Raw genomic sequence first — 19,614 nt, 5'->3', positions numbered from 1 at the left:
TCGGTATCCCAATACCTTGTTCAATCTCGTTACCGGCAAGTCACTTTACTCGTACCGTAACGCATGATCCCGTGGCTAACTCCTTAGTCACATTGAGCTCATTATGATGATGCATTACCGAGTGGGCCCAGAGATACCTCTCCGTCATACGGAGTGACAAATCCCAGTCTCGATTCGTGCCAACCCAACAGACACTTTCGGAGATACCTGTAGTGCACCTTTATAGCCACCCAGTTATGTTGTGACGTTTGGTACACCCAAAGCATTCCTACGGTATCCGGGAGTTGCACAATCTCATGGTCTAAGGAAATGATACTTGACATTAGAAAAGCTCTAGCAAACGAACTACACGATCTTGTGCTATGCTTAGGATTGGGTCTTGTCCATCACATCATTCTCCTAATGATGTGATCCCGTTATCAATGACATCCAATGTCCATGGTCAGGAAACCATAACCATCTATTGATCAATGAGCTAGTTAACTAGAGGATTACTAGGGACATGTTGTGGTCTATGTATTCACACATGTATTACGGTTTCCAGTTAATACAATTATAGCATGAACAACAGACAATTATCATGAACAAGGAAATACAATAATAACCATTTTATTATTGCCTCTAGGGCATATTTCCAACAAGACTTTCTACCTTTTTTGTCTTCTCTCATAATCCCCATCATTATACTTTACTCCACCCATAGTGCTATATCCATGACTTGCGCTCATGTATTGCGTAAGAGATGAAAAGGCTGAAGCGCGTTAAGAAGTATGAACCAATTGCTCGGCTTGTCATCGGAGTTATGCATGATGAGAACGTTTGTGTGACGATATTGAAACATGGCCTAACTATATGATTTTGTAGGGGTAAGCTTTCTTTGGCTATGTTATTTTGATAAGACATAATTGCTTGGTTAGCATGTTTGAAGTATTATTGTTTTTATGTCAACATTAAACTTTTATCTTGAATCTTTCGGATCTAAAGATTCATGCCGCAGTAAAAAGATTTACATTGAGAATTATGCTAAGAAGCATTCCACATCAAAAATTATGTTTTTATCATTTACCTACTCGAGGACGAGCAGAAATTAAGCTTGGGATGCTTGATACGTCTCCAACGTATCTTTTTTTATTGTTCCATGCTATTATATATTCTGTTTTGGATGTTTAATGGGCTTATTTATGCACTTTTATATTATTTTTGGGACTAACCTATTAACTGGAGGCCCAGCCCAAATTGCTGTTTTTTTGCCTATTTCAGTGTTTCGCAGAAAAAGGATATCAAACGGAGTCCAAACGGAATGAAACCTTCGGGAGCGTGATTTTTGGAACAAACGTGATCCAGATGACTTGGAGTGGACGTCAAGCAACCAACGAGGCGGCCACGAGGCAGGGGGCGCGCCTACCCCCCCCCCAGGCGCGCCCTCCACCCTCGTGGGCCCCTCGTGGCTCCACCGACCTACTTCTTCCTCCTATATATACCTACGTACCCCCAAACCATCGAAGAGCACCACGAAAACCTAATTCCACCGCCGCAACCTTCTGCACCCGTGAGATCCCATCTTGGGGCCTTTTCCGGCATCCTGCCGGAGGGGGCATTGATCACGGAGGGCTTCTACATCAACACCATAGCCTCTCTGATGATGTGTGAGTAGTTTACCTCGGACCTTCGGGTCCATAGTTATTAGCTAGATGGCTTCCTCTCTCTCTTTGGATCTCAATACAAAGTTCTCCTCGTTTCTCTTGGAGATCTATTTGATGTAATCTTCTTTTGCGGTGTGTTTGTCAAGATCCGATGAATTGTGGGTTTATGATCAAGATTATCTATGAACAATATTTGAATCTTCTCTGAATTCTTTTATGTATGATTGGTTATCTTTGCAAGTCTCTTCGAATTATCAGTTTGATTTGGCCTACTAGATTGATCTTTCTTGCAATGGGAGAAGTGCTTAGCTTTGGGTTCAATCTTGCGGTGCTCGATCCCAGTGACAGTAGGGGAAATGACACGTATTGTATTGTTGCCATCGAGGATAAAAAGATGGGGTTTATATCATATTGCATGAGTTTATCCCTCTACATCATGTCATCTTGCTTAAAGCGTTACTCCGTTCTTATGAACTTAATACTCTAGATGCATGCTGGATAGCAGTCGATGTGTGGAGTAATAGTAGTAGATGCAGGCAGGAGTCGGTCTACTTGTCACGGACGTGATGCCTATATACATGATCAACCCTAGATATTCTCATAACTATGCTCAATTCTATCAATTGCTCGACAGTAATTTGTTCACCCACTGTAATACTTATGCTCTTGAGAGAAGCCACTAGTGAAACCTATGGCCCCGGGTCTATTTTCCATCATATTAATCTCCCGTTATTTCCATTACTGTTTACTTTGCTTTCTTTACTTTTACTCTTTATCATAAAAATACCAAAAATATTATCTTATCATCTCTATCAGATCTCACTCTCGTAAGTGACCGTGAAGGGATTGACAACCCCTTTATCGCGTTGGTTGCGAGGTTCTTATTTGTTTGTGTAGGTGTAATGGACTTGAGCGTGACCTCCTACTGGATTGATACCTTGGTTCTCAAAAACTGAGGGAAATACTTACGCTACTTTACTGCATCACCCTTTCCTCTTCAAGGGGAAACCAACGCAGTGCTCAAGAGGTAGCATGCATGAGCTGTCATCTTCGGTTACCACTGCCCGGCCTCTGCAGGTACTGAACATCTCGAGCAATCAATTCGGCGGAGCATTTCCATCCTACACATGGAAGTTGATGCGGAATTTGGTCGTCCTCAACGCAAGCAACAACAACTTCACGAGGCACATACCACCTTCTCTTTGCCTCTCGCCATCATTGGTCATTCTTGACCTTTGTTACAACCAATTGAGTGGCGGTATTCCTGCTGCACTTGGTGATTGCTCCACGCTCAGAGTGTTCCAAGGTTGGGCACAACAACCTAAGTGGGACTCTCCCTGTTGAGCTCTTCCATGTGTTGGAAATATGCCCTAGAGGCAATAATAAATGGTTATTATTATATTTCTGTGTTCATGATAATAGTCTTTTATTCATGCTATAATTGTATTGTCCGGAAATCGTAATACATGTGTGAATACATAGACCACAACCTGTCCCTAGTAAGCCTCTAGTTGACTAGCTCGTTGATCAACAGATAGTCATGGTTTCCTGACTATGGACATAGGATGTCATTGATAACGGGATCACATCATTAGGAGAATGATGTGATGGACAAGACCCAACTTAAGCATAGCATAAAAGATCGTGTAGTTTCGTTTGCTAGAGCTTTTCCAATGTCAAGTATCTTTTCCTTAGACCATGAGATCGTGCAACTCCCGGATACCGTAGGAGTGCTTTGGGTGTGCCAAACGTCACAACGTAACTGGGTGACTATAAAGGTGCATTACGGGTATTCCGAAAGTGTCTGTTGGGTTGGCACGGATCGAGACTGGGATTTGTCACTCCGTGTAAACGGAGAGGTATCTCTGGGCCCACTCGGTAATGCATCATCATAATGAGCTCAATGTGACTAAGGCGTTAGTCACGGGATCATGCATTGCGGTACGAGTAAAGAGACTTGCCGGTAACGAGATTGAACTAGGTATTGGGATACCGACGATCGAATCTCGGGCAAGTAACATACCGATTGACAAAGGGAATTGCATACGGATTGATTGAATCCTCGACACCGTGGTTCACCCGATGATATCATCGTGGAACATGTGGGAGCCAACATGGGTATCCAGATCCCGCTGTTGGTTATTGACCGGAGAGGCGTCTCGGTCATGTCTGCATGTCTCCCGAACCCGTAGGGTCTACACACTTAAGGTCCGGTGACGCTAGGGTTGTAGAGATATATGTATGCGGAAACCCGAAAGTTGTTCGGAGTCCCGGATGAGATCCTGGACGTCACGAGAGGTTCCGGAATGGTCCGGAGGTGAAGAATTATATATAGGAAGTCCAGTTTTGGCCACCGGGAAAGTTTCGGGGGTTATCGGTATTGTACCGGGACCACCGGAAGGGTCCCGGGGGTCCACCGGGTGGGGCCACCTGTCCCGGAGGGCCCCGTGGGCTGAAAGTGGAGGGGAACCAGCCCATAATGGGCTGGGGCGCCACTTTGGGCCTCCCCCCCATGCGCCTAGGGTTGGGAACCCTAAGGGGGGGGAGTTTCCCCTTGCCTTGGGGGGCAAGGCAACCCCTTCCCCCCTTGGCCGCCGCCCCCCCCTTTGGAGATCCCATCTCCAAGGGCTGCGCACCCCCCTTGGGGGCCTATATAAAGGGGGGGGAGGGAGGGCAGCACACTACAGCCTTTGGCGCCTCCCTCCTCCCCTGCAACACCTCTCTCTCGCGCGCAGAAGCTCGGTGAAGCCCTGCCGGAGAGCCGCTACATCCACCACCACACCGTCGTGCTGTTGGATCTCCATCAACCTCTCCTCCCCCCTTGCTGGATCAAGAAAGGAGGAGACGTCGCTGCACCGTACGTGTGTTGAACGCGGAGGTGCCGTCCGTTCGGCACTCGGTCATCGGTGATTTGGATCACGGCGAGTACGACTCCGTCATCCACGTTCATTGGAACGCTTCCGCTCGCGATCTACAAGGGTATGTAGATCCACTCCTATCCCCTCGTTGCTAGTAGACTCCATAGATGCATCTTGGTGAGCGTAGGAAAATTTTAAATTATGCTACGATTCCTAACAGTGGCATCATGAGCCAGGCCTATGCGTAGTTACTATGCACGAGTAGAACACAAAGAAGTTGTGGGCGTTGATGTTGCCAATTCTTCTTGCCGCTACTAGTCGTTTCTTGTTTCGGCGGCATTGTAGGATGAAGCGGCCCGGACCGACCTTACACGTACGCTTACGTGAGACAGGTTCCACCGACTGACATGCACTAGTTGCATAAGGTGGCTAGCGGGTGTCTGTCTCTCCTACTTTAGTCGGAACGGATTCGATGAAAAGGGTCCTTATGAAGGGTAAATAGAAATTGGCAAATCACGTTGTGGTCATACGTAGGTAAGAAATCGTTCTTGCTAGAAACCTACAAACCACGTAAAAACTTGCAACAACAATTAGAGGACGTCTAACTTGTTTTTGCAGCAAGTGATATATGTGATATGATATGGCCAGAAGATGTGATGAATGATATATGTGATGTATGAGATTGATCATATTCTTGTAATAGGAATCACGACTTGCATGTCGATGAGTATGACAACCGGCAGGAGCCATAGGAGTTGTCTTTATTATTTTGCATGACCTGCGTGTCATTGAATAACGCCATGTAATTTACTTTACTTTGTTGCTAAACGGTTAGCCATAGAAGTAGAAGTAATCGTTGGCGTGACAACTTCATGAAGACACAATGATGGAGATCATGATGATGGAGATCATGGTGTCATGCCGGTGACGAAGATGATCATGGTGCCCCGAAGATGGAGATCAAAGGAGCATGATGATATTGGCCATATCATGTCACTATTTGATTGCATGTGATGTTTATCATGTTTTTGCATCTTATTTGCTTAGAACGACGGTAGCAAGTAGGATGATCCCTTATAATAATTTCAAGAAAGTGTTCACCCTAACTGTGCACCGTTGCGAAGGTTCGTCGTTTCGAAGCACCACGTGATGATCGGGTGTGATAGATTCTTACGTTCGCATACAACGGGTGTTGACGAGCCTAGCATGTACAGACATGGCCTCGGAACACACGCAATACACTTAGGTTGACTTGACGAGCCTAGCATGTACAGACATGGCCTCGGAACACGGAGGACCGAAAGGTCGAGCATGAGTCGTATAGAAGATACGATCAACATGGAGATGTTCACCGATCTTGACTAGTCCGTCTCACGTGATGATCGGACACGGCCTAGTTGAGTTCGGATCATGTTTCACTTAGATAACTAGAGGGATGTCTATCTGAGTGGGAGTTCATTAAATAATTTGATTATATGAACTTAATTATCATGAACTTAGTCTAAAATCTTTACACTATGTATTGTAGATCAAATGGCCCACGTTGTCCTCAATTTCAACGCGTTCCTAGAGAAAACCAAGCTGAAAGATGATGGCAGCAACTATACGGACTGGGTCCGGAACCTGAGGCTCATCCTCATAGTTGCCAAGAAAGATTATGTCTTAGAAGCACCGCTAGGTGAAGCACCAATCCCTGAGAACCAAGACGTTATGAACGCTTGGCAGCAGCGTGCTGATGATTACTCCCTCGTTCAGTGCGGCATGCTTTACAGCTTAGAACCGGGTCTCCAAAAGCGTTTTGAGAAACATGGAGCATACGAGATGTTCGAGGAGCTGAAACTGGTTTTTCAAGCTCATGCCCGGGTCGAGAGATATGATGTCTCCGACAAGTTCTTCAGCTGTAAAATGGAGGAGAACAGTTCTGTTAGTGAGCACATACTCAGAATGTCTGGGTTGCACAACCGCTTGTCTCAGCTGGGAGTTAATCTCCCGGATGACGCGGTCATTGACAGAATCCTCCAGTCGCTTCCACCAAGCTACAAGAGCTTTGTGATGAACTACAATATGCAGGGGATGGAAAAGACCATTCCCGAGGTATATTCAATGCTAAAATCAGCGGAAGGGGAGATCAAAAAGGAACATCAAGTGTTGATGGTGAATAAAACCACTAAGTTCAAGAAGGGCAAGGGTAAGAAGAACTTCAAGAAGGACGGCAAGGGAGTTGCCGCGCCCGGTAAGCCAGTTACCGGGAAGAAGTCAAAGAATGGACCCAAGCCCGAGACTGAGTGCTTTTATTGCAAGGGAAGTGGTCACTGGAAGCGGAACTGCCCCAAATATTTAGCGGACAAGAAGAAGGCCGGCAACACCCAAGGTATATGTGATATACAAGTAATTGATGTGTACCTTACCAGTACTCGTAGTAGCTCCTGGGTATTTGATACCGGTGCGGTTGCTCATATTTGTAACTCAAATCAGGAACTACGGAATAAACGGAGACTGGCAAAAGACGAGGTGACGATGCGCGTCGGGAATGGTTCCAAGGTCGATGTGATCGCCGTCGGCACGCTACCTCTGCATCTACCCACGGGATTAGTTATAAACCTCAATAATTGTTATTTAGTGCCAGCTTTGAGCATGAACATTGTATCTGGATCTCGTTTAATTCGAGATGGCTACTCATTTAAATCTGAGAATAATGGTTGTTCTATTTATTTGAGAGATATGTTTTATGGTCATGCCCCGCTGGTCAATGGTTTATTCTTGATGAATCTCGAACGTGATGCTACACATGTTCATAGTGTGAATACCAAAAGATGTAAAGTTGATAACGATAGTCCCACATACTTGTGGCACTGCCGCCTTGGTCACATTGGTGTCAAGCGCATGAAGAAGCTCCATGCAGATGGACTTTTGGAGTCTCTTGATTACGAATCATTTGACACGTGCGAACCATGCCTCATGGGTAAGATGACCAAGACTCCGTTCTCCGGAACAATGGAGCGAGCAACCAACTTATTGGAAATCATACATACCGATGTGTGCGGTCCAATGAGTGTTGAGGCTCGCGGAGGATATCGTTATGTTCTCACTCTCACTGATGATTTAAGTAGATATGGGTATGTCTACCTAATGAAACACAAGTCTGAAACCTTTGAAAAGTTCAAGGAATTTCAGAGTGAGGTTGAGAATCAACGTGACAGGAAAATAAAATTCTTACGATCAGATCGTGGTGGAGAATATTTAAGTCACGAATTTGGTACACACTTAAGGAAATGTGGAATAGTTTCACAACTCACGCCGCCTGGAACACCTCAGAGAAATGGTGTGTCCGAACGTCGTAATCGCACTCTATTGGATATGGTGCGATCTATGATGTCTCTTACCGATTTACCGCTCTCATTTTGGGGTTATGCTTTAGAGACTGCCGCATTCACTTTAAATAGGGCACCGTCTAAATCCGTTGAGACGACACCGTATGAATTATGGTTTGGGAAGAAACCTAAGCTGTCGTTTCTAAAAGTTTGGGGATGCGATGCTTATGTCAAGAAACTTCAACCTGAAAAGCTCGAACCCAAATCGGAAAAATGCGTCTTCATAGGATACCCTAAGGAAACTATTGGGTATACCTTCTACCTCAGATCCGAAGGCAAGATCTTCGTTGCCAAGAACGGGTCCTTTCTAGAGAAGGAGTTTCTCTCGAAAGAATTGAGTGGGAGGAAAGTGGAACTTGATGAGGTGATAGTCACCCCTTCCGAACCGGAAAGTAGCGCAGCGCGGGAAAATGTTCCTGTGGTGCCTACACCGACTGGGGAGGAAGTTAATGATGATGATCATGAAGCTTCGGATCAAGTTGCCACTGAACTTCGTAGGTCCACAAGGACACGTTCCGCACCAGAGTGGTACGGCAACCCTGTCCTGGAAATCATGTTGTTAGACAACGGTGAACCTTCGAACTATGAAGAAGCGATGGCGGGCCCGGATTCCGACAAATGGCTAGAAGCCATGAAATCCGAGATAGAATCCATGTATGAAAACAAAGTATGGACTTTGACTGACTTGCCCGATGAGCGGCGAGCCATAGAAAACAAATGGATCTTTAAGAAGAAGACGGACGCAGATGGTAATGTGACCATCTACAAAGCTCGACTTGTCGCTAAGGGTTATCGACAAGTTCAAGGGGTTGACTACGATGAGACTTTCTCACCCGTAGCGAAGCTGAAGTCCGTCCGAATCATGTTAGCAATTGCCGCATACTATGATTATGAGATATGGCAGATGGACGTCAAAACGGCATTCCTTAACGGCTTCCTTAAGGAAGAGTTGTATATGATGCAGCCGGAAGGTTTTGTCGATCCTAAGAATGCTAACAAAGTATGCAAGCTCCAGCGCTCAATCTATGGGCTGGTGCAAGCATCTCGGAGTTGGAACATTCGCTTTGATGAGATGATCAAAGCGTTTGGGTTTACACAGACTTATGGAGAAGCCTGTGTTTACAAGAAAGTGAGTGGGAGCTCTGTAGCATTTCTCATATTATATGTGGATGACATATTATTGATGGGAAATGATATAGAATTCTTGGAAAGTATAAAGGCCTATTTGAATAAGTGTTTTTCAATGAAGGACCTTGGAGAAGCTGCTTACATATTAGGCATCAAGATCTATAGAGATAGATCAAGACGCCTCATTGGTCTTTCACAGAGTACATACCTTGACAAGATATTGAAGAAGTTCAGTATGGATCAGTCCAAGAAGGGGTTCTTGCCTGTATTGCAAGGTGTGCAATTGAGCACGGCTCAATGCCCGACCACGGCAGAAGATATAGAAGAGATGAGTGTCATCCCCTATGCCTCGGCCATAGGGTCTATTATGTATGCCATGCTGTGTACCAGACCTGATGTAAACCTTGCCGTAAGTTTGGTAGGAAGGTACCAAAGTAATCCCGGCAAGGAACACTGGACAGCGGTCAAGAATATCCTGAAGTACCTGAAGAGGACTAAGGATATGTTTCTCGTTTATGGAGGTGACGAAGAGCTCGTCGTAAAGGGTTACGTCGACGCTAGCTTCGACACAGATCCGGATGACTCAAAGTCACAGACCGGATACGTGTATATTTTGAATAGAGGAGCAGTAAGCTGGTGCAGTTGCAAGCAAAGCGTCGTGGCGGGATCTACATGTGAAGCGGAATACATGGCAGCCTCGGAGGCAGCACAGGAAGCAGTCTGGATGAAGGAGTTCATTACCGACCTAGGGGTGATTCCCAATGCGTCGGGCCCAATGACTCTCTTCTGTGACAACACTGGAGCTATTGCCCTTGCGAAGGAGCCCAGGTTTCACAGGAAGACCAGGCATATCAAGCGTCGCTTCAACTCCATTCGTGAAAGTGTTCAAAATGGAGACATAGATATTTGTAAAGTACACACGGACCTGAATGTAGCAGATCCGTTGACTAAACCTCTCCCTAGGGCAAAACATGATCAACACCAGGACGCAATGGGTGTTCGATCCATCACAATGTAACTAGATTATTGACTCTAGTGCAAGTGGGAGACTGTTGGAAATATGCCCTAGAGGCAATAATAAATGGTTATTATTATATTTCTGTGTTCATGATAATAGTCTTTTATTCATGCTATAATTGTATTGTCCGGAAATCGTAATACATGTGTGAATACATAGACCACAACCTGTCCCTAGTAAGCCTCTAGTTGACTAGCTCGTTGATCAACAGATAGTCATGGTTTCCTGACTATGGACATAGGATGTCATTGATAACGGGATCACATCATTAGGAGAATGATGTGATGGACAAGACCCAACTTAAGCATAGCATAAAAGATCGTGTAGTTTCGTTTGCTAGAGCTTTTCCAATGTCAAGTATCTTTTCCTTAGACCATGAGATCGTGCAACTCCCGGATACCGTAGGAGTGCTTTGGGTGTGCCAAACGTCACAACGTAACTGGGTGACTATAAAGGTGCATTACGGGTATTTCCGAAAGTGTCTGTTGGGTTGGCACGGATCGAGACTGGGATTTGTCACTCCGTGTAAACGGAGAGGTATCTCTGGGCCCACTCGGTAATGCATCATCATAATGAGCTCAATGTGACTAAGGCGTTAGTCACGGGATCATGCATTGCGGTACGAGTAAAGAGACTTGCCGGTAACGAGATTGAACAAGGTATTGGGATACCGACGATCGAATCTCGGGCAAGTAACATACCGATTGACAAAGGGAATTGCATACGGATTGATTGAATCCTCGACACCGTGGTTCACCCGATGATATCATCGTGGAACATGTGGGAGCCAACATGGGTATCCAGATCCCGCTGTTGGTTATTGACCGGAGAGGCGTCTCGGTCATGTCTGCATGTCTCCCGAACCCGTAGGGTCTACACACTTAAGGTCCGGTGACGCTAGGGTTGTAGAGATATATGTATGCGGAAACCCGAAAGTTGTTCGGAGTCCCGGATGAGATCCTGGACGTCACGAGAGGTTCCGGAATGGTCCGGAGGTGAAGAATTATATATAGGAAGTCCAGTTTTGGCCACCGGGAAAGTTTCGGGGGTTATCGGTATTGTACCGGGACCACCGGAAGGGTCCCGGGGGTCCACCGGGTGGGGCCACCTGTCCCGGAGGGCCCCGTGGGCTGAAAGTGGAGGGGAACCAGCCCATAATGGGCTGGGGCGCCACTTTGGGCCTCCCCCCCATGCGCCTAGGGTTGGGAACCCTAAGGGGGGGGGAGTTTCCCCTTGCCTTGGGGGGCAAGGCAACCCCTTCCCCCCTTGGCCGCCGCCCCCCCTTTGGAGATCCCATCTCCAAGGGCTGCGCACCCCCCTTGGGGGCCTATATAAAGGGGGGGGAGGGAGGGCAGCACACTACAGCCTTTGGCGCCTCCCTCCTCCCCTGCAACACCTCTCTCTCTCTCGCGCAGAAGCTCGGTGAAGCCCTGCCGGAGAGCCGCTACATCCACCACCACACCGTCGTGCTGTTGGATCTCCATCAACCTCTCCTCCCCCCTTGCTGGATCAAGAAAGGAGGAGACGTCGCTGCACCGTACGTGTGTTGAACGCGGAGGTGCCGTCCGTTCGGCACTCGGTCATCGGTGATTTGGATCACGGCGAGTACGACTCCGTCATCCACGTTCATTGGAACGCTTCCGCTCGCGATCTACAAGGGTATGTAGATCCACTCCTATCCCCTCGTTGCTAGTAGACTCCATAGATGCATCTTGGTGAGCGTAGGAAAATTTTAAATTATGCTACGATTCCTAACACCATGCCACTTCCCTGGAGCACCTCTCCTTCCCAAACAATGGATTAGAAGGAGAACTTGATGGAGCAAGCATCGTAAAACTCAGTAATCTGGTTACCCTCGACCTCAGGGAGAACAAATTCAGTGGGAAGATCCCACGCTCCATAGGTCAGTTGAAGAGGCTAGAGGAGCTCTATTTGGGTAATAATAACATGTCTGGGGAGCTGCCATCAACTCTGAGTAACTGCACACATCTCATGGTCATTGATCTGAAGATCAACAACCTCAGTGGAGAACTAGGCACAGTCAACTTCTCCACCCTACAGAACCTGACACGCTTAGATGTTTTGAGAAATAACTTCAGTGGCATAGTTCCAGAAAGCATATACTCATGCAGCAATTTGATTGCGCTGCGGGTGTCGTTGAACCATTTCCATGGTGAGATCTCACCAAGAATAGGGAATCTGCACCTATCACTTGCTAGAAACCCTTTTACGAATATCACAAAAGCTTTTCATGTCTTCAATAGCTTCAGGAACATCACCACTCTGATTATTACCGAGAACTTCGTGAATGAGATCATGCCGCAAGATGAGACCCTAGATGGTTTTCAGAATCTTCAATTTTCCAACATGGCCGACAGCTCATTAACTGGACGCTTGCCAGTTTGGTTATCAAAGCTCAGGAACTTGAAGGTACTAAAGTTATCCAACAATCGACTCACCGGACCAATGCCAGGCTGGATCAACTCCTTACATAGCCTCTTCTATCTAGGTGTATCAAACAACAGTTTTACTGGGCATATCCCAATCGCCTTGATGGAGGTCCCAATGCTAAAAGATAATACATCAGCTTATTTGGTTCCTGGCCACGTTGAACTACCTCTTTTTTGGAGGAATATATCGCGCCAATACCATTTTCTTACAGCTTTCCCTATGCTCTTGAATCTGAGCCTCAACAATTTCACAGGTGTGATTCCACCAGAGATTGGTCAACTGAAAGTGCTTTCTGAACTCGATTTCAGCTCAAACAAACTATATGGAATGGTTCCGCTGTCGGTCTGCAACCTCACGAAGCTAGAGGTGCTAGACTTGTCTAATAACCATCTGAGGGGTGTAATCCCTGCGGCATTGGAGAGTCTTCACTTCCTTTCTGCATTCAACATTTCCAACAATGACCTAGAAGGGTCTGTACCAACAGGAGGCCAGTTGAGTACATTTCCAAATTCTAGTTTTGATGGGAACCCAAAGCTATGTGGCACTATGCTTATTCACCAGTGTAGTTCAGCCGGAGTATATCATGTGAACATTATCTCTGCAAAACAGCCAAGCGTCAAGGTCATCTTTTTATTGCCTTTGGTTTATTCTTTGGAGTAGGCATGCTATATGACCAACTAGTGTTGTATAGGTATTTCGGCTAAGCCCATTTCAATTGTAATTTGTTCTAATGTTCAATGGATAGAGGTAAACCAAGCAATAAATATCCATAAATTTTAAATTTTTGCATGTTTGAATCCGCCTGCAGTTGGATCTTACAACCTCTGTAACTTAATGTAGCATGTAACCTGCGCCATGTTAGCACGTGTCTGTTTCGGGCTCCTTTGTTGTGGGCAAAGCAGTGGCCCCTTGCAGCGTTTCTTTCTTATGGCAGTGTTTCACTATGTGGTGTAGCTTAGTTGGCTTTGGCCCGGCGGTGGCGGGAAGCACAGAAGGGACAACAATGGTCAACGGTGGCGACGGGAGGTGAGGGAACGACAGGGCTCAGGCTGAAATTTCCCGCTCGGTTAGCCATCACCAATCTGGATCGAATGGGTATCTCGAGTCGGAAGACCCCGGTTATTTGCTCGCAAAATATGGGTATCCATGCATGATGCGCTTATAGGTATGCTGCTCCAGGTGTGTTTTGGGTCAGAAGAATGCTTTTTTTGGCGAAATAGTTGTATATATATTTTTGGAATAAACAGTTGTATATTCGGTTATTGTGTATTCTATCAAAATAGGTTATGATGAATTTTAGAACAAGTTAAAAAATGTTTATTGATGTTGGAGATGCTTGCAGAAGTAGTACTATCTCTGTTCTCTCATGGCCGTGCGTTCACAACCACAGTGGACGGGAGGATATCTGGTGCTACGGGAGCACCTAAGATTAGGGGCTCCAGGAGCTTTTTAACCGAGGAGACAGCTCACGCTTTTATTCAAAAAACACCCCCTAGAAATTTGATATTGCAAATCGGGTCCAGCGCATCTGTAGATGACCGTTGGATTTCAGATCCAATGGCCGAGATGCTCTTGGAGCACATAAACTTAGGTGCTCCCGTAGCACCTCATATTTTCCCCACAGTGGACAGTCCAGTCTAGGCGATCACACACAAATCATGGCTTGGCGTGGCGGACGGGCCGGGGAGGAGGACCGTCAATCACACGCCCACATTTTCAAGTCTGCTCTGCCGTCAACCTGACAACATCCCCACGGCTTGGATTTGGTCAGTCCTCTCCCCAGACAGCAACCAGTAGGAGCACAGCACTGATATATATATATATATTCTACACGTCTGTACTTAAAAGTCGTATATCAATCTGGACTCCACTTTCTAGCTAGGTTAAAATATCTGGACTAAGCGAATCAATCTCGACTGGCCGGCTCTAGTCAGTGCTATGCCAAAAAAAACTACATGAAAATGAAGCGCTATAGTCAAACTGTGCCATTTATGAAACGTCCATTGTGGCCCCAACAACGAAAAAGGTAAAAGAATTAGGGCCACCACGGTTGTTTGATTTTTGAAAAACTTTCGCTCACTTTAGCGTGGCCCTTGGATGGACATCCAACAGCCTTCTTCATCTTTGCGCACTATTTTTTTTCTTTCCATGGGCATTTTTTCTTCCGCACGCCCTCTAGTCCATGACCGCCTGCTCACACCATCCATAGCAGGCGGGCGTTACAATGCCCGCCTCATCGACCCACCCTCCTCAAGCCGCCACCTTTGCCAACCCATCGCCGCCGTCGACCATCCCTCAAACCCCACCCCAATACTTTTCTTCTCATGCGCCGGCACCGCACCCTGAGCCGGCACCTTTGCCAACCCATCATCGCCATCGACCATCCCTCAAACACCACCCCAATACTTTTCTTCTCATGCGGCACCGCATCCCGAACCGCCAACCTCTGACACCGCTCCACCAGGGACATCGTTGCCGCGCGTCTTCCCCGGCTTTGGGTCGTTCCCGGCCAAGCCCTCTATGCGGTGCCCCTATCTCTTCCCCGAGGCTTTGCGCAGATCGACTGATGCATAAAAAAAATTCTCAGACAACTGAAAAATCGCAAAATTGAAAAGAATTAGGTGGTGACGGCCATTAGGAAACTGCACCGGTACTGACCTCTTGGCTAGCCAGTTGTCCTTTGCTGGAACAGATGGAGCCAACAACGACTTGACTAATTGACTGGGCAATTCGTGTCATCATCCGAATACTCAGATGTGTACTAACGTTTTTTGGACCGTGTCTCACACGCCCGCCCCGTTGCATATAAACCAGCTCTGAATCCGTTAACCCCTCGCACACATCAGACGCGAGTTCACTTAGCGCGCGCCCCGGCGACCGGAGAGCACGACAGCGAGCTCTGGGCGCCGATTGGTCTGGCCAGTTCTAGCTCCATGGCGGCACGTCACCGGCGGCACCGCGTGGAGGCACCGAAGCCAGCATGGCTCGTCACGATCAAGGCCGCTCCACCAGCGCCGGCAAGGGGCGACGCTGCCAAGAAGCTGCCCGCTCGCTCGCCGATCCTGCTGTCCCCGTCGGCATGGCAGAAGGGCATGGCCGTCGGTGACCGTGGCGACACCGGGGTCGCGCCGGCGCCGGCGTCGCCGAGGATCGGCTACATGGGGCAGGTCAAGGGGGCACGGAGATGCCCGAGGGCGCGCGGCCCGGCCTCCTCGAGGGGACCGGCGTCGTCGGTCCTCCCGTGCGGCAGCCTGGCGGGGCTACTGATGGGGCTGTTCGGGTGGCGGTCGACGGGGAGGAAGTCGCGCGCATACTCCAAGGTCAGGGACGTGGCGAGTGACTCGTCGTCGTCCTCAGGGAGCGCGCGGGGTGCCCGTGCGCCGCGCCCGCTTGAGCTTGACCCACCGCTGCCGGTGCCGGCGCCGGTGGTGAGACGGCCCGCCGTGGAAGAGGACGCCCCCAGCCTTTGGGAGCGGCGGCGCGGCTGCGCAAAGGTCCTGGAGGGTCTCCAGCTAACGTAGGATCCTTCCTCGTAGAGCAGAGTTTATGTTCCTCACACTACGTTAAGTACAAGATCACTACTATCTATTTTCATTAGTATGTGCATGTATAGGATGACTTCGTACAAGAAATCTTGACTTGTGACATGATTTACACAAAATCGATGTTTGTGAGGTTCACCATGCATGCATGGTCTCTACGAAAATGCAGGCTTTTGTTTGTGTGGAAATCCTCCAGCTTGTACTACTAGTTTTTAGCCAACTTGGAGTCCGCGAGGCGCTCCGCCAGCTCGAGGAAGGGGAGCAGGTGGCCGAAGGCGAGCCACGGGAAGACGACGATGCATGTGCGGCGGGGGAGAGTCGGCGGCGGCGTCCATCTCCGCGCGCTAGCTGCAGCGAGGGTCGACGGACCACAGTACGTACGCAGGGACGATCGACGGGATCCACAGGAGTGGAGGACGATCGAGTAGTGAGGTTCGGTGTCCGGACTCCCATCGAGGACTTTGGAGCGTAAAGCACGCTGGGCATGCTGGTTGATCTCGGCTGTCGTGGCGCGACGTGCATCAACCATGGTAACAGCCCAAGCTTGGGCTACCATGACAACTAACTAGGTGCGTTGCTTCAGCGCGCGCTCCCCCCTAACTCAATTTTTTTAGGGTATTCTTGACCCTGCCGGATATTTTTTTTTCTTCGGCCCGACGTAGCCCATATCCAAGCCCCGTACGTATACGGTGCCCTTCCCCGAAAAAAAGATCACACGACCCCATGACCTGCCGAAGCCAGCTCCATCAACCACGCAGCTCCATCATTCACGCAGCTTCTTCATCATTATGTTGAGGTTCTCTACGAATATCGGCGGCGGCGATCTCACCCGAGAGCGCGCGCGGCACCGTCGTGAACTTGTTAAACATAATATTTTGAGGATCTAAACATAATATTTTTGTGCTTGTCTGAGGATCCATGCCTATGGATGTGGACCTGTTATCAGATCCATTTGCTTTGCTGCTTGTGCCGCGCGCGCTCTCGGACGACGGTAATGCTAGACGCATGACAGGACTATTACAGGATTTACGGAATAGCAGACACGGGCGATGGGGATTGGAGAAGACGGAGCATGGGCCCCACCTCTGCTGAAAATGGGGGGGGAGAGAAATTAGTTTAGAAGAATAATCACGTAAAAGCCCGTAATAGGCCCATGGGTCTAGGATTATTGCCAACACAACACAAAATTGTACAAGTGACAGACTCGGGCGAATAGGTATCCAGTATATTCAGCTCATGGATGGCATTGTGTGTCCCTTGGGCGATTTAAAACGTTACAGTTGGTATGGAGTTGGGCGATTTAAAAGATTGGGTAGCTTTCAAACTGTCAATTCGCATTGCTGCCGTCGGAACATCGACTAATGCTCCATCGATCAGCATCAACATCCCATTGTTTTATGCGCCTTCAGAGAGATATGGTGCACCGTTGCCTCCCGCCCTCAATTCCTTGTTGCTTCCGGCTGTAGACCTCTCCCGTCGTTGGCCATGGACGCCCCCGAGTCCGAGTCCTTGCCTCTCCACGTCGCCATCTTCCCGTGGCTCGCCATGGGCCACCTGCTGCCCTGCCTCGAGCTCGCCGAGCGCCTGGCCGCGCGGGGCCACCGCGTGTCCTTCGTCTCCACCCCACGCAACCTCGCCCGCCTCCCGCCGGTCCGTCCCACGCTGGCGCCGCTCGTCCACCTCGTTGCGCTGCCGCTTCCGCGCGTCACCGGCCTCCCGGACGGCGCCGAGTCCACCAGCGACGTCCCGCCCGACAAGTTCGACCTCCACAGGGCGGCGTTCGACGGCCTTGCCGCGCCGTTCGCGGCCTTCCTCGACACCGCCTGCGCCGGCGGCAGGAGGCCCGACTGGGTCGTGGCCGACTTTGTGCACCACTGGGTCGCCGCTGCCGCAGAGGAGCGCGAGGTGCCGTGCGCCATGCTTCTCCCGTGCGCTGCGGGCATCGCGGCCTTGGCCGGCCCGCCGCCGGAGTCCCGCGCGGAGGAGCGGCAGGCGGTCTCCAGGTCCATGGACGCGGCACCGAGGTTCGAGGCTGAGCTGGCCACGGAGCAGTTCGCTGCGGAAGACACGTCGGGGGTGTCCGTCATGGGCCGCTACTTCATGACGTTGGAGAGGTCCAAGTTCATCGCCCTGCGGAGCAGCCCCGAGCTGGAGCCCGACGCGTTCCCGCTCCTAACGAGGCTCTACGGCAAGCCGGCCGTCCCGCTCGGCCTGCTTCCGCCGCCGCCCGACGGAGCCCGTAGCGCCAGCGAGAACGCCGAGGACGTTGCGATCATTCAGTGGCTCGACGCGCTGCCGGCCAAGTCGGTGGTCTACGTGGCGTTGGGAAGTGAGGCGCCGTTGCGCGCCGAGCTGCTCCGCGAGCTGGCCCATGGGCTGGAGCTCTCCGGGACGAGCTTCCTCTGGGCCCTCAGGAATCCGGTCGACGGCGACGGCGACGGAGAGAGCATGAGCATCCTACTACCAGACGGCTTCGTGGAGCGCACGGGCAGGCGCGGGCTGGTGGCGGCGCGCTGGGTTCCTCAGGTGAGCATACTGGCGCACGGCGCGGTGGGTGCGTTCTTGACGCACTGCGGGTGGGGCTCGGTCGTGGAGGGGCTCCAGTTCGGGCACCCCCTGATCATGCTGCCGCTCGCCGGTGACCAGGGCCCCAACGCACGGCTCATGGAGGAGAGGAAGGTCGGGGTGCTGGTGCCGAGGGACGAGGAGGACGGTTCATTTTCCCGAGACGGCGTCGCCGGAGCTGTTCGGGCCGTCATTGTAGAGGAGGGGGGAAGCGTGTTCGCGGACAATGCCAAGAAGCTGCAAGGCGTCGTGGCGAGCATGGAGTGCAACGAGAGGTGCATCGACTTGTTCATTCAGCACTTACGATCTTGTAGGAACTAGGCAGCTGGGTAGGAAATCTTTTTGAGCTACATATTGGGACATGACGGAGAAAAGATTGGTTTGTTTGGCGTAAGTTGATTTTTTCTCTTGGTAGTACATGAAGAATGGAGAGAGGGGCAGAACTTCACCGCCGAGCATGTGTGTGCTCTTGCACCCAGAGTGTTCGACGGAATGTTCCTTTGTATGTACTATTTTAGCTTTTTAAGGTTCCATCGCCCGGTCCTTGCATCGAGAGGAGACGACGTACTACGTATGCATGCATGCACCTACGTCTAGGCACGTGGAGGGCATGCATCAAGGCCATTCCCTCGCTTGTACTCGGGACGAGACTTGCCTGCTCCCTTCCATGCTTCCATCCGTGCTCCCGCATACGTGGCTTGATTTGATTGGAAGAAAATAAGGCCCGGCCCCATCCCCTGAAAATCAGGGGGAGATGATTAGATTAGAAAAGAAAAAGGGAAAAGAACAGCCGTAGGATGAAGTGGGAGCACGGATGGGAGCATGGAGAGGGAGCAGGCAAGCCAGATCCTTGTACTCATGCATCAAACCCTAACGCTCATTTCAAATCTCAGAGGGAAGAGAGAACACGAGAAGCGCTCCAAAGCATGGACGAATTGCGAATAGAGCGTCAAAGATCAGATCCAAGTATTTTGCCTAGTAGCATACGAAATTACAAATTGATCTAGCTCCTGCATGCCTTGTCTTCACACCTTCTTT

General features: G+C 49.5%; 1 protein-coding gene and 1 pseudogene across 1 annotated transcript; both read left to right on the top strand.

Annotated features, from left to right (window-relative positions):
* The first annotated feature begins 2,675 nt into the window (after positions 1-2,675).
* LOC123096582 (receptor-like protein 2) lies at positions 2,676-14,266 on the top strand (annotated as a pseudogene).
* A 3,150-nt stretch (positions 14,267-17,416) lies between these two features.
* LOC123099449 (UDP-glycosyltransferase 91C1-like) lies at positions 17,417-19,019 on the top strand. Its single transcript, XM_044521603.1, has one exon. It carries the CDS (start codon positions 17,497-17,499, stop codon positions 18,895-18,897), a length of 1,401 nt encoding a protein of 466 aa, XP_044377538.1. The 5' UTR covers positions 17,417-17,496; the 3' UTR covers positions 18,898-19,019.
* The last annotated feature ends 595 nt before the right edge of the window (positions 19,020-19,614 follow it).

The sequence above is a fragment of the Triticum aestivum genome, chromosome 4D (assembly GCF_018294505.1).
Source record: "Triticum aestivum cultivar Chinese Spring chromosome 4D, IWGSC CS RefSeq v2.1, whole genome shotgun sequence".
Classification (NCBI taxonomy): domain Eukaryota; kingdom Viridiplantae; phylum Streptophyta; class Magnoliopsida; order Poales; family Poaceae; genus Triticum; species Triticum aestivum.
The sequence above is the reverse complement of the archived record's forward strand: the minus strand, read 5'-3'. Positions and strand labels throughout refer to the sequence as shown.

Coding starts and splice junctions, on each gene's coding strand:
- LOC123099449 (XM_044521603.1), top strand. CDS start 17,497: ATGGACGCCCCCGAGTCCGAGTCCTTGCCTCTCCACGTCGCCATCTTC.